The following is a 14864-nucleotide window of genomic DNA, read 5'->3' on the forward strand; positions in this document are numbered from 1 at the left end:
TCACCCTGTGCAAACTGCAAAGCATGTTTCTTGTGATTTGTGAAGTGCATATTTTATCTTTGCATAGGCTACATCTAAGTTTTTCACATAAAGATTAGCCTCAAAGATCTTATCCTTAGTTTGCAGAATAGGTGGTACCTTCTTGCCACCCTTAACCACCTCAAATGGAGCTTTCCCCGTTGAACTACGCATTGTGTTGTTGTAAGCAAACTCAACCAAGGGCAATACTGCTCTCACCGTGTTTTATGGTTTGAAACATAGCATCTCAAAAGATCTAACACTATGGAATTTGCTTCCTCAGACTGATCATCTGTCTGTGGGTGGATGGAAGGATGATGAGAATTTTAGCGTGGTACCCATATTCTTAAACAACCCCTTCCAAAATAAACAAGTCATCCGAGGGTCTGGATCACTAAAGATCGACTCTGGCATACCATGATACTTAAAGATGTGCTACAAAAATAATCGTGCCATATGATCAGGCTTTATTTTCTTCCTCACTGGAATGAAATAGGCTTGTTTGCTAAATTTGCAAATGATAGTCCATATCCCATCATTCCTTGTAGGTGTCTTAGGAAGCTCAAAAATTAAGTCCATTGCAATGCTTTGCTAAGGCCTATTTGGAATAGGCAAGGGCTGCAACAAACCCGACATATTTTGCCTATCATGCTTTACCTTTTGGCATATGATGCATGTCTTAACAAATTGTTCTACATCATGTCTCAAAGCTGGCCAATAAAAGAAATGCTCCACCGCCTTGACCGTGGCATCAATACCTTTGTATTTTGTATACAGAGGAGCATGGCTCTCAGTGATAACTCTAGGCCTTAATTGCTTTGTGATGCACAGTTGTCCATGCATCATCAAAAATCCATCTCTTAGCACAAAGTGTTCATGCCTTAAGCCATTGTAAAGCTGATCATAAACATTAGCAAAGTCCGAATTAGCAACATATTGCTCTTTCATGACATCCAATGCAATGTGATAAACCATGCTGACGGTTGAAATTTGTGGCTTACATGACAGTGCATCAGCCACAACATTCTTTTTACCATTCGGCTTATTCCAAGTTGTCATGATGTCCACCTCAAAGGTATTCGTAAACCAATTCGATGCAAACATTTGCTTGAATTGTACCCACGTTGACGGTGCTCCATCTTGTATCAAGAGTGGACCACCATTGTAATGCATTCCGTTTTAAGAAAGTGGATGCCTTTGGAATCTTTGGGGACTCCGTGAAGTTCCCCCTTGAATAGGTTGCATCAAATTGTTGAATGAAAGTCAAAGCTTTCAGCCTATCTTGTACACTGTTGAAGGACTCAAATTTCACTATTTTTCCATCCTCATCATAGTTTTTTACCGCCTCTTTGGGTATCAAGTTGTCATACACTGGCTGTTGCAAAAAGGGTGCATTTGTTGCATTTACATCAAAACCAACGTAAATGGAGCATTTGCATGACCATCATTCATTCCTTGAGCCCCATAAGCATTTGGGGTTGTAGATGTAGTACCAAACATGCTACTTTGTGCCCCAGGCATCAAGCCAATTGAAAGATGACTTCGAAAGACAGAGAGAAAACCATGAAAAGCACGAGTGATTCTTCTCCTCCCAACCACGCCTAGATCAGTGCTGGCCCTTTCACTCGGATTCCTTTGCCAGCCGTCAACTTCCTGGAGTCCTACTATTCCTGGACTCTCTTACTCTCTAGGCTCCCCTTAACCCCGTTCGGGCGCCCAAGAGCCCGGACGGTCATTCTCGTGCATGTTCCCCTAGATTTACCTTAATGTCACATTAAATATCACTTTTAATGTCACATTAATGTCACATTTCCTTTCCCTTAAGAATCGGTTTCATCCTCGAAAACGATACTCGGAAGGTCTAACTGTAAATCGGGAAACCTTTTCTTTAAAGTACTTACTCGCTCCCATGTTGAGCTTTCTTCTGAACAATCTTTCCACTTAACCAAACATTCCTGATAAATAGTGTTCCTTGTTCGTCCATTACGAACATTTAATATTTTTTCTGGTTCATGTGGATTAGATTGGTCATTGAGTAGCTCCTCAATATCATCATTTAAGATTAAATTATCCAAATCACCCAGCTTCTTCCTTAATTTACTTACATGAAAAACCGGATGTATTTTACTACCAGCAGGTAGTTGGAGCTTGTAAGCCAATTCTCCCACCCTTTTAAGTATTATGAAAGGACCACAATACCTTGGTGAAAGCTTTGGACATTGTCCCTTTTTCATAGTTTTAGTTTGTTCAGGCACCTTAAGATAGACCAATTCTCCTTCTTCAAAGGAGATGTCTCTTCGATGAGTATCTGCATATGTTCTAGCTCGATTTTGAGCTTTTTTAATATTTTCTTGAGCAAATTTTAACATACTATTCATATCCTCCAAAAAGTCTTTAGCTGCCTGAACCTTTTCCTTATGCAGTCCTACTGCAAAAGGAGCTCTGGGCTGAAACCCATACATTAACATAAATGGACTATATCCGGTGGAAGAGTGCTTGGCACTGTTATATGCAAACTCTGCTATCGGTAAATACTCTTCCCAATTAGTTTGCCTTTTACTTATATATGCCCTAAGCATATCTTCAAGAATTTGGTTAACCCTTTCAGTTTGCCCATCTGTTTGCGGATGGTCCGCCGTACTCATGCTAAGTTTAGTATCCAATTTCCTAAATACCGCATGCCAAAAATGGCTATCAAATTTTCTATCCCGATCAGAAACTATATTTGCCGGAAGGCCATACAATCGGTATATGTTCTCTACGAACAATCTAGCCAATTCTGGTGTTTTAACATCAGTTGAAGTTGGAATGAACCTAGCCATTTTGGTTAACCTATCTACAATCACCCACACAGAGTCGTGCCCCCTCTGTGTTCTAGGTAAAGCAACAATAAAGTCCATGGAGATACTCTCCCATTTTCCCGAAGGAATTTCTAGTGGATGGAGAAGTCCTCCCATTTTTAATCTTTCAGCTTTATTAACCTGGCATTGATTACATTTGACCACATAGTCAAGGACGTCCTTATTCATTCCAAGCCAATAGAACTGCCGTTTAATAAGACTATAAGTCTTATTAACTCCTGGATGTCCCGCACTAGGGGTATCATGACACTCAAAGAGTATCTGGCGCCTTATTTCTATATCTTTCAGGACACATACCCTACCCTTGTAGAGTAAATAACCATTATCAATGGTAAAATTCTTCCACTTGAATCCAGTTTGAGCAACCCCTGATGCTCCATTTCCTTGTTGAACATCCTCAGATATTCCTTCCTCAGTAGAAGCACTTTCATTTGGATCCCCATTTTTATTGCTTCCCATATGTTGGAATATGCCGGATCAACCTGGCATTTCCCTTTTAAAGATTCAAGCAAATTGGAAGTGAACTGAGTAAAACTCAATTCATTAATGATGGGCATTCTGTTGAGTGCATCAGCTACTATATTATACTTTCCCTTTCTATATCTTATCTCATAGTCGAACTCTTGGAGGAGTCCGGCCCATCTAGCTTTACGCCCGTGTAAATCTGGTTGATCATTAAGCCACTTAATGCTTTCATGATCCGATAAAATCAAAAGTTTGGCACCATACAAATAGTGCCTCCATTTTTTCATTGCATGTACTATTGCATACAGCTCCCTCTCATAAACAGAATAATTCTGTTTTGCACGATCTAATTTCTTGCTTTCAAAAGCAACTGGTTGACCTTCTTGTAATAAGACCACGTCTATTGCCTTATCACTGGCATCAGCTTCAACCACAAATGGTTTATTGGGATCCACTATTAATAGTACTGGAGCTGTAGCAATAGCTACCTTAAGTTTTTGAAAACTTTCATTTTGGTCTGTTCCCCAATTAAAACTTTTCCCTTTCCCTTTAAGTTGGTCTGTCATTGGAACAACTATTTTGGCATAATCTCGAATGAATCTACGATAAAATCCAGATAAACCTAGGAAGATCTGCAGCTCTTCCAGGTTCCTTGGAGGTGGCCATTCAATAATTGCCCTTACTTTTTCTGGATCCATGTTGATTCCCTCTTTCGAGATAATATGCCCCAGATATTTGACCTCTTGTGCAAAGAATTCACATTTAGTTTTCTTCGCATAAAGGGAATGTGTTCTTAACAGTTGGAATACTAATTGTAAGTGTTCCAAATGTTCTTCTCTTGATTTACTAAAGATCAAGATATCATCCAAGAAGACTACTACAAAATGTCCTAGATTGGGCCGTAAAACACTATTCATCAGCTTCATAAAGGTAGCTGGTGCATTAGTGAGGCCAAAAGGCATCACCAAAAAATCATAATGCCCGTATCTAGTACGAAATGCCGCCTTGGAAACATCTCGTGCCTTAATTCTTATTTGGTGATAGCCTGATCTTAAATCTATCTTTATGAAGAATTTTGCCCCTTGCAATTGATCAAAAAGATCTTCCATTCTGGGCATAGGAAATTTATTCTTCACCATTATTTTATTAAGTGCTCTATAGTCAACACAAAGTCGCATAGAACCATCTTTTTTCTTTACCAATAAAATTGGTGAAGCCCAAGGTGAATTACTGGGTTGAATAAACCCTTTATCCAGGTAATCCTTAATTTGTCTTTCAACTTCTTGATGCTGTGTTTCACTTAACCTATACGGTGGTTTTGAAATTGGGTGTGTATCCTTATTTATATCAATTGGGTGATTTATATCACCCCTATCTGGTGGAAGGCCACTTGGTAAATCAGAAGGAAACATGTCTTTAAAATCATCTAACAAACTATTCAATTCATTATTAACATTCAACTCACAAACATAAGAAAATTGTTGCTTTATATTACAGAAAGTAAAAGTATTCTGTACAGGAAGAGACCATAACATATATACCTCACAAACTTCCTTCTTTATCAGCTTTTGAACTTCAGTAGAACACAGCAAAGGATTATCAGATACTTCATGTTCACCTTGAATGACAAAAGTCTTACCATCCCTTTCAAATTCCAGTGTATTATGGTGATAGCTACGTTTTAAGGATGGTTCTAATCCCCATAGCCACTCCCTCCCTAGAGCAATATCAGCTCTTTCCATGTTCATTATTTGGAAATCAAGCTTATCTTTATATCCTTGAGTCTCAATTTCCAAATTGGATACCATTGTATCCCATATTTTATTGTCTTGGCCTTGCATCATACGAACAACATATTGATGCCCACTGTTTTGTTGGGGAAGTTTCAATTTTTTGACAAGTGCATAATTTATAAAATTATGTGTGGTAGAGTCATCAATCATGACTCTAACCCTTTTTCCAGCTATCAATCCATGTACTCTAAGTAAATCATGTGGCCCAAAAGTAGGCTGCCACATAGAAGTTGACATACAACACTTATGTTGTACATCCATGTGCAAGACCTCTAAAGATTTATACTTTTCATGGCCCTTTAATTCTAAGGTCTGCACTGCATGGATTTGTTTTTCTTTTCCCTTGGCCTTGTCCTTATCCTTTCCTTTGTCTTCCCCCTTTTTCTTTTGAGGGCAATTCCAAGCAGCATGGTTAGGGGATAGGCAATTAAAACACAACTTTTCTTTTTTGGCCTTATCAAAGTCATCAGGACTTAACTTTGGCCTCATATATGGTTTCTTTTCAAAAGGTTGTTTTTTACCCTTAAAAAATGGCATTTTCCCTTTAAATTTGCCCACAAATTTTGAGGTTTCCAATTCCTTAGACTTGGGCTCCGTATCAGTGAGACTAGTGAGTGTACCTGGACGCATACTATCTTCATAAATTAATGCAAATTTAATTGCCTCTTCCAGCGTCTTAGGTAAACTCCGTTTTATTTCCTTTTTACAGGCTTTATCTAGTCCCCTAATGAATCCTCTTGTTTTTTGGAATTCATCTATTCCTTCCAGTTTGAGGATTATCTCATTATATTCCTCCAAATATGTCAGCAGGGGTCTTCCCTTTTGTCTGACATAATCCCAATCTTCCCAATTTCTTTCCATTTCATTTTCAGGAAGAAATTCTTTCAAAAAGACGGATTCAAATTGAGCCCAAGTTTCAGGTATTTTATTCGCCTCCTTTAAAGTTCGCCACCACTTATATGCTTTGGGTCCCAAAGTTAAACTAGCCTCCAGTGCTTGGAGATGTGGTGGGGTATTTTTTAATTTATGTAAATCTTCCCATTTTTGGAGGAAATTAAAGATTGTGTCTTTATTCCTATCTTTTTCCTCCCCGTAAAATTGAGGTGGTTTCATATCCTTTAGAACTGGATTATCCCTCAATTTATGGTAAGTTTGGGGTTCCTTAGGATCTCGCATAGTCACATCTAAATCTTTCGATGAAGATGGGACATCTGAGATTTCTATTTTATTTTTATCTCTTTCCAACAATAAAGTTAATTGAGATTTTATTTCAGTAAGTGTTTGAGTTAAAAATTCTATTTGAACCCCCTGAGTTTGCACACGAGTAGTAAGATCATCGAATTGCTCTCGCGTAGCAAAAAATTATTCCCATTGTTCTTCTTGTATTTCTGGTTCATGGGGATCTACCATAGGTTGGTCCCCGGAACTAGAACTTTCCATTACCCTTTCTTTCCCTTTTTCTGCCATTAATACACTGGAATTGGAAAGCAAAAATAAGAAATTTGCATACAAGATAAAGTACTTCCCTGATTTTTAATGGCAGACTGTGGTTGCTGGTTTGGAAAGAAGCCCAAAGAGTAATGAACAAATTTTATCTTCCCAGACTAGAGCAGTAAAACAGTCATGCTGGAAATTCAATTTCCTGATTTCAGTCGTGTATGACATTCTTCTGTCCCTCTCACAGCAGTCGCAGTGATGTCCATCTCACAGCAGTCGCAGTCAGCAGTCGCAGTTACCCGTCAACAGCAGTCGTGACAAAGTCACGTTTCCTCGTGACCCCACGCCTGGTCCTTGCGACGCCACTTCTGGTCTGGTCTTCGCGACCCACTTCTGATTGTTTTTTCCTGCCCGTAATGTAACGTGTCACATTAATGTGACGTGGCACGTCTCTTTTCTTTCTCTTCACGGCCCGTCGCATTTTCACGGCGCCTGGCACGTTTCACTTTTCTTTTCCCTCACGGCCCGTCGCGTTTTCACGGCGCTTGATACTCACACGACCTTGCGAAACGTTGACGACCTGGCGGGCGACTGACTATCTGACGAATAACTGACGATTTTTGATAGACGACGTATCTGATCGTTGAACCATAGGCTCTGATACCAATGAAAGATGACTTCGAAAGACAGAGAGAAAACCATGAAAAGCACGAGTGATTCTTCTCCTCCCAACCACGCCTAGATCAGTGCTGGCCCTTTCACTCGGATTCCTTTGCCAGCCGTCAACTTCCTGGAGTCCTACTATTCCTGGACTCTCTTACTCTCTAGGCTCCCCTTAACCCCGTTCGGGCGCCCAAGAGCCCGGACGGTCATTCTCGTGCATGTTCCCCTAGATTTACCTTAATGTCACATTAAATATCACTTTTAATGTCACATTAATGTCACACCAATCTTGCCATATATAGGGTTTTGCATATTTCTAGCCATATCCAAATACATTGGGCCTTGCACACCATACATTGGTTGCTGCATACCATAGGGATTTGTGCCATACATTCTTGTATGCGGTCCTTGTCCAATCATAGCATGAAAAATTGTGATTTCACCAAAATATCCTGGCTGCCCCATCATAGCATGCATGCTTGGCTGTCCAAAATCCATTGGATTGGCAGTTCTGTGATGGCCTTGCATTTGCATTCCTTGCCCCGTAGGTACCGATTGTTTTATTTCATTAGCATATTTGGGAGCTTTAAATGAAGGGTTTGGCATTATCTTCGGTGTATCTTGCTGTCCTGAAGGTGTAGAAGACGTCTTCTTCTTGCCTTTGTTGTCCTTCTTTGGAACATTCGAAAATCAGGTAAATTGAGGATCCTTTGCCGATTTAGCAAAGAGATTTGCTGTTGTCCTCATCCGATTCTTGAACTGGTTATCAAATTCCTCTTCACTTTGTTGGTCATCAGTCTCCTTATGCCTCCAAGGCCGTACATCTTGCCCAACAGCAACATTTTTAGCTTGCTGTCCATGGTCTTCATTCCCATGTGAATGTTCATACTGAGTGGCATCATCACTGCTTGAGTCCATCTCACTGTATGAAGACATTGCTGTAATTTCTCAGCTGAGAATAAAAATCAGCACTAGCACAAAGCTTTTGGCTTGCAATCAGGTGCCTCGGGCCCACCAAATCAAGGAATTGAGTGGTATCCTGGCAATGGGACCATGTAACCAGCCTTCCTCCTCCGATAGGGTGGTAAATAACTTGATTAAGCACTATTTACAGCAATTAACAAATTCACAAAACTGAAAAGTATACTTTACTATATAGTCTTGGACATTGGACACCCTGTTGGCCCCAAAACTGGAGCCTCTTTCAGTATTTATTTAACTTAATTGAAGAAGAAGTTGATGTACAATGGGATTCTCCCAATCCCTTTCGGTATTTCAACTCTCCTTGTTGTTCAAAAATGACCAGGAAGTCTTCAATCTGATTTGCCCCTTGATTCGGCCAGTCGATTGGCCTTCACCCGCTTTGATGGAGATGGAAAATGCCCCAAATTCATTGATTTGATGGTCTCTCCACTTGAATTTGACTAAAAACAGCTTTAGCCCCGTTGAATCCAAGTTTTGGAGCTTCCAATTTTTGGTACGCTTCTCGAGGTTGTTGCTAAACCCTAATTTCTGTTGCTTGCAGATTAGGGTTTACAGCAGAGAAATTTGAAATTTCTCAACCTCTGGTGATCTCAATGCTGTAATCTTCGGAGCAAGGCTATAGAAAGGCAATGAGATGAGAGAGAAAATTCAGACTTTCTTCGCGAAGAATTGAAGATTACAGCCTTCCGTCACATCCAGGATATGAGAGGGATTGTTAGCAGCTATGCTTGTCATGCCTTGTGATCTCTTGCTTATGAGTTTCAGTTTGAGTTAGACGAGGAGTTTAGGAGCTTTGACTTGTCTATCACTTGTTTTGATGAAGGAGATAGCTTATTCTAGAGCACTTAGTTGATTGGATTTCAATGCATTTTCTCCTCCAATTGGGATTTTATGTGCATTTCCCACTTGGCAATCATATATGTTATCATCTTTCCTTCTTCCTTGGTAGGTGCACACTCCGATTTTGTCATTTTCCTTCATCTTCAGTGGTGTCGTCATCATCAACTTGATCTAGTGCCTTCACTAATGCTATGGGTTGCGTGCAAGGACCGATTAGTCCTTTTGTATTTAGCATTTGTTTCTTGTTCAGTGCAGGTTTCTTTTCCTCTTCTCTTGTAGATTGTCTCTCTCTCTTCCTTTCTGTTTGAGTTCCTTCTTTTGTTGCGCACTCTCACAATCACTTGCACCAGACGAACCTTTGGTTGCTCTCACTTGCTCTTGGAGAGCTCCAAAGTGCTGTTACCTGCTGTAGGAGTGGTCCTTGGTGGTTGCATATCACATTAGTAGTATCTCCTTGCTCTCTTACAGCTTGCTCCTCTCTTATAATGGCTAGAATAAACTTATACTAGCCCCCAAAAACGTTTTTCTCACTTGCATGGGCAAGTTTTGCTAAGTGGTAGCCTTCTAATCCCATTTGCCAACATCCAGTTTATTAAATCAAATTTCAAACGATTTATTCTAAAAATTAATTTAATAATTATTCTAGTGCCCAAAAAATAAATTCTGCCAGCCAATAATTAAATTGGCCAAGCCTATTTTTCTTGCAAGAATCCTTGAGTAGTTATTGATCCTTAGACTAGCATCAATTAATTAATTAATGCCTAGTCTCTAATGTCACCACTAACATTAGTAGCGACTAAATTGGTCTAGGCCCAAATCTGATAGTGTGTACCACCTAGTACTTGTTAGGCATTACTTATTACAATGTTTGCTATTGGCACCAACTGATATCTTGAGGTCTTGGGTCCCACATTTTGAAATAGTTAACTTGCACCTCACATGTGCAAGTCACATTAGCACATTTGATTAACTTTTATTCAAATGCTTAGCAAAGCAATAAAATTTCATGTCCTTGTGATAGCTCCAACCCCATATGATTGATTTCAGCTGCCATTCTGATCATTATGTGCTGAAGGATTGTTGCATTTTCAGTTGATCAAGCCACTGTGCTATTGTTTGTTGTCTGGAGGCCTTCTACACAGCTGCATTCCATTTCCAGCATCATATCTTATCATCTAGAGGCTGTGGCCATGAGGTAGCTTGCTGTGTTTACCTTCTTCAGCCTCACAGACTTGGTGTGTTTGGTTTGCAGCTTGTTGCACTGCTCTTCATAACATTCTACATCAGTTTACTGCATCAACTGGCCCTTGGTTGCTACGTTTCATCATCCTCAGAGTCAGCTCCACTTTACTGCATCCTCTTGCCTTTAAGTATTGTGTACACATGCATTCGTTTACTCATTATTCAGCATTCACATATGCATTCATTAATTCATTATTCAGCTCACTATGTTTGAGTTGTGGTTACACACACACACACACACACACACACACACACATTTCTTTTTTTGGGGGGGGGGGGGGGTTTGCAAAACTTAACGTATCTCCAAAATAGTTAGGTAGTTGCACATCTATCTTTTTGAGGTAGTATATATATATATATATATATATAGGGGGAGCTGGTGCAAAACTTAACATATCTCTAAAATAGCTAGGTGGTTGCATGGCTATCTTTTTAAAGTATGACATACTCGTCTATAGCAAATCATTTGAGGGACACACGAAAAACTTGCATATCGTCTTACATCTCTTAAGACAAGGAGATTTGTTTGTGAAACTATCTAAGTGCGGGTTCTTTGCCAAGGAGCTTTTGTACCTCGGACATTTCATATCGGTTGTAAGGGTTGACATCGAAAAGGTACAAGTAGTGCTTGATTGGCTTATTCCAAGGACCATGAAGTAGGTGAAATCTTTCTTGAGTTTCACTGGGTTTGTCACAAAGGAAATGATTTTGGGAAAATTTTGTTTTGCGAAACTTCTTGTTTGTGAGAGAACTATGATGCAGTTCAAAAGGACAAAGCTTGATGCCCATAGATGTGATTGTTCTAGCAAATTGGGCACAAATTGCTGCTGTCATTTTTAGGGTTGAGGATGCTGAAGTCTACAAATGCACTTATGGAGCATCTAGAGTCAGTTTGGTTGTCCAACTATGAGTTGCCAAGGCCAATAAGGATTGGGAGAACATTGTTGGTGTGAGAAACCACTGAAATTTTAGAAACTTCTATCCCAATTTGGAAAAACCTTGTGTAATCTAAAGAAAAACTGAAAAGGCTGCCAAGGTTGGTGCCAATAGTGTCATTGTGTTGAGCAGGAGCATTTTAGCTTCCACTCTGAGTATTTTAAAGTTGCTGAAATTACCATTTTGCTTTAATTGATGTGTGCACACTACATATTTAGGGTACACTACCCTTTCGCGTTACCAAGGCTGGTTTCTCAAATTGTTCATTGAGGTTGCCTTAGCGAGGAAGGCTTTATGTTGCAGAATCCTGGTAGTTTGAGCTATTGTGCTTCCAAGATTATGCATCCAAACAATGCATCTTGCAACTAATCTTTATTCTTTTTTGTCACGAATTGATGGCTTGAGTTGTTTTACCAAATTTAGAATTTGTGGTATTTGTAGGTTGTGAGTGGAGTCCCAATCAGTGAGACGAATATCACATCAATTGATTACAGACTTTATCATCCAAGGTTTTGAAGTACAAGCCATTCATGAATGTAATGCCAAGTAGTCATTGCACTACTTGACTTTTGACGTGCTCGCTGATATGAGTTTGTGCAGGGATGTACTGTTGCAGGAAGTTGAAGCTCTTGCAGCGCGTCATCCAGAGAACTTACATGTTGTCACCTTCCCTTTTCATTTACCAGTCTTACTTTTTACAACAAAGTCTTTGTTAGTGAGGGTGAAATTCAACTGCAGGTTGAAAGGCTGAAATCAGAAGCAGGTGGTTATAATAGTGAGATTGTTGTTGCAACATTTGAGGATGAAAACAGCAGTTTCTTGGCAGTTGAAAAATACAGAGTTCTCCTGGTAGACTTTATTATTTTTCTTGTTGGACTGTATGGATTTAGATTCTCAATTGATCTTGGTCAAATTCTGTCGTGTTTATTCAAGAGTAGCTTGTGATTGTATAGATAGAGAAACTACATTTGTTGACATATCCTAGTGTGCTGTTCTAACCTACAAAAGCTCCTTGTTATAAAGATGTTTGATTGTGGACTACTTAATGGTTGCATTTTCTGCAAAGATAAAATGAACTAAAAACTTTAAAGCTTTACAGTTCATAAAAGAAAGCTTTCTTGAGGCAGAGCTTTGGACAGCATGGGCGAGAGCTGATCACATGCGAGGTTGCTTTAAGGCTACTCCATGTCCTAGTTGGAGAGAAGTACTTCATGATCTTGAGAAACAAGACCATCAAGCTAGCATTGCAAAAGATGATCATCAAGGTGATGATGGTTTCTATCTTGTTCTTCTGTGTGTCTATGATGTTACTAGACACAGCATAAACAAATGAATGGAAGAGTCTCTGTTGGTTCTGGTTGAAATATGATCTTAATAGTTAAAATGCTTGCATGATGCAATGATTTATTTCATAAGTGCTTGCCATTTTTGTATTTCAAAACCTGGCAATATGTGATTTGGATGTGTTCGCATGGGTTGTGAATGGATTCCAGTCATTGTAGGTACTAACAGCGAGGTGAAGTTAGCCATGTGGTAGACTGCCTGTTTTTGTGTCAAAAGATAAATTCATTTTGGGTTAAACACATGACTTTTCATCAATCATGTTTTAATGGTTCCTTGATTCAAGTTCGCCTCGCCCATCCACAGTGAACTACATGCATTTTCTACAGGTCCTGGTCGATTATTCACTAACAAATTTCAGAAATTCAAAAATTCAAAAATTACCCTCATTGCCCAATTCGAAATGCAGTGGCTGATGCCAGACAATGATTGTAGTGATAGCAAAATGCAGCTGCAACCTTAGAACCACACTTAACTGCCCAGACTCAAAACATTAGTGGCCAAAGTTAAAATATCGGAAGGGAAGGATACTTGTCCTGCATAAGGATGAAGGTCACCTGCTGCACGATGTTCCAAACTGTAGAAGAAACTTTGTAAGGCAAACAAACATATAATAGAAATAGAAAGTGGAGCTGTCAAACTGATGCTGCGCTGGTACTGCAAGAAGTGGTTGAACACAACCAGGATATCACATGTATGCCACCAAACTGTTGACTTCTGACCCTAATTATTGTGTGAGGCTGTCTTTGAAAGGCATACAGAGGAGGAGAGTGGCACACTGTCATGAACTTAAGAACTTGAGAAGGCGAGCAGAATTTGGAAGCAAAAGAGGGCTATGGAGGTTGAGGCTGGAAGCATGAGAGAGGCTGAAAGATGTAGGGAGAACAGCTGGTGGTCACAACCTACTGTAAATCGTTTTTGGAATGATGAAATAGATCCTTGTGGTGTTAAGGCTGATCAAATTAAAGGTCAAACATGTCCACCACTAAGATGGCATGTGGCTAATGAAACCTTTGGAAAGGCATAGAGAGGAGAGTGGCACACTTTCATGAAGTTGGGAACTTGAGAAGGGAAAGAAAGATGGAAGTAAAAGAGGGCCCTGGAGCTGGCAGCTGGAAGCATGAGAGAGGCTGAAGGCTGTAGGGAGAACAGCTGGGGCTCACAAACTGCTGCAATTGATTTTTTGAATAATCAAATAGATCCTCATTGTGTTAAGGCTGATCAAATTAAAGGTCAAACATGACTCTCTGATCATATAGGGATGAGGAAAAGGTCGTATACCAGACAACAATACAACCTTGTCATTTTCAGATGGTCAAGCTTTTAGATCACCTGTCTGTTGAGTAAGTGCTGATACAGTGCTTACATGTTCAGTCAGAGGAGTACAGTCAAGCATTTTGAAGTTGAAGAATTTTTACTCCAGAAAAAAATTAAATTGTAAAATATATTTCTGGACAGGTTCTCCAGATTCTTGCATGTCTGAACGTTATGCCTCCCAGCCACTTGCATCACATCCTGCTCCTCATCTTCAATGAATAGTCCATCATTATGACAAGCACCCATGTCATCCAGGTCAGCCAACAGTTGCAAACATCATGTTCTACTTGTTCCAGTTCTACATGGCCGCACATGCTTTTGTTTTCCTGTTTTAAGTTTTAATTAAGGTTCAAAACTTACTTTTGCAAGGGTCTGGTTATAGTATCCTGAAGGTTCATCATCAGCTATGTGTGTTCACATAACACTGTTTAATCCTCTTGTCACGTCATCTTTGCATGGATAACTCTGTGTGTACTCTCCTTGACCATAAAGAAATTTAACAGCACACATCAGTCTTCATTCGTACGTCTCAATGGATCAGATGTGATGACAATGTTTAAAGATGATCCTACGGCAGATTTAGAAATAACAAAGTAATTGGACCTCATTGGTCTTGGGCTTGCTTGCCAAACTTGTCAACCACATCGACTGGAGCAGGTAAATCCAGGTGAGGCTGGGTGGCAGGGATCATCATGCTAGGAGGAGGCAGGTCCAGGTGAAAACGAGCAGTAGGCAAAGGGAGGGAGAGAGGACTGAAACATATACTTGGTTGAAACTTAATCAAAAAGCAGGTGTAAGATTGTAGTCAAAACATCAATCACTTTGACTTATCAAACGAGTTGAGAGAGTGTTCAAGTATTCGAATCTTCAAACAATGGCAAGATTTAACACTTATCTAACTTCACTTTGTGGACACTCAAATCTGTTTGTCTTACTATTCTACTCCTGGACGTATTGTGTCTAGCAG

The 14864-nt window shown here is 39.7% G+C and overlaps 1 protein-coding gene across 4 annotated transcripts in view; it reads left to right on the plus strand.

The window, feature by feature from the left end:
* The window catches only part of LOC148041810 (Zn-dependent exopeptidases superfamily protein), a 129733-nt gene that overhangs the window by 12098 nt on the left and 102771 nt on the right, over window positions 1–14864 (plus strand). For 2 of the 4 annotated variants that reach the window (XM_087682700.1, XM_087682681.1), the window contains exons 2-5: window positions 11681–11748; window positions 11840–11897; window positions 11978–12088; window positions 12367–12504. In XM_087682700.1, the coding sequence (XP_087538826.1) occupies window positions 11681–11748; window positions 11840–11897; window positions 11978–12088; window positions 12367–12504 (375 nt within the window). The remainder of the gene's footprint in view (window positions 1–11680; window positions 11749–11839; window positions 11898–11977; window positions 12089–12366; window positions 12505–14864) is intronic. The other 2 variants (XM_087682691.1, XM_087682707.1) reach the window with 2 other exon arrangements.

Source organism: Lygodium microphyllum, chromosome 1, assembly GCF_053477565.2.
Source record: "Lygodium microphyllum isolate KBCC chromosome 1, Lygodium_microphyllum_v1.1.10, whole genome shotgun sequence".
In the NCBI taxonomy this organism is placed as follows: Eukaryota; Viridiplantae; Streptophyta; class Polypodiopsida; order Schizaeales; family Lygodiaceae; genus Lygodium; species Lygodium microphyllum.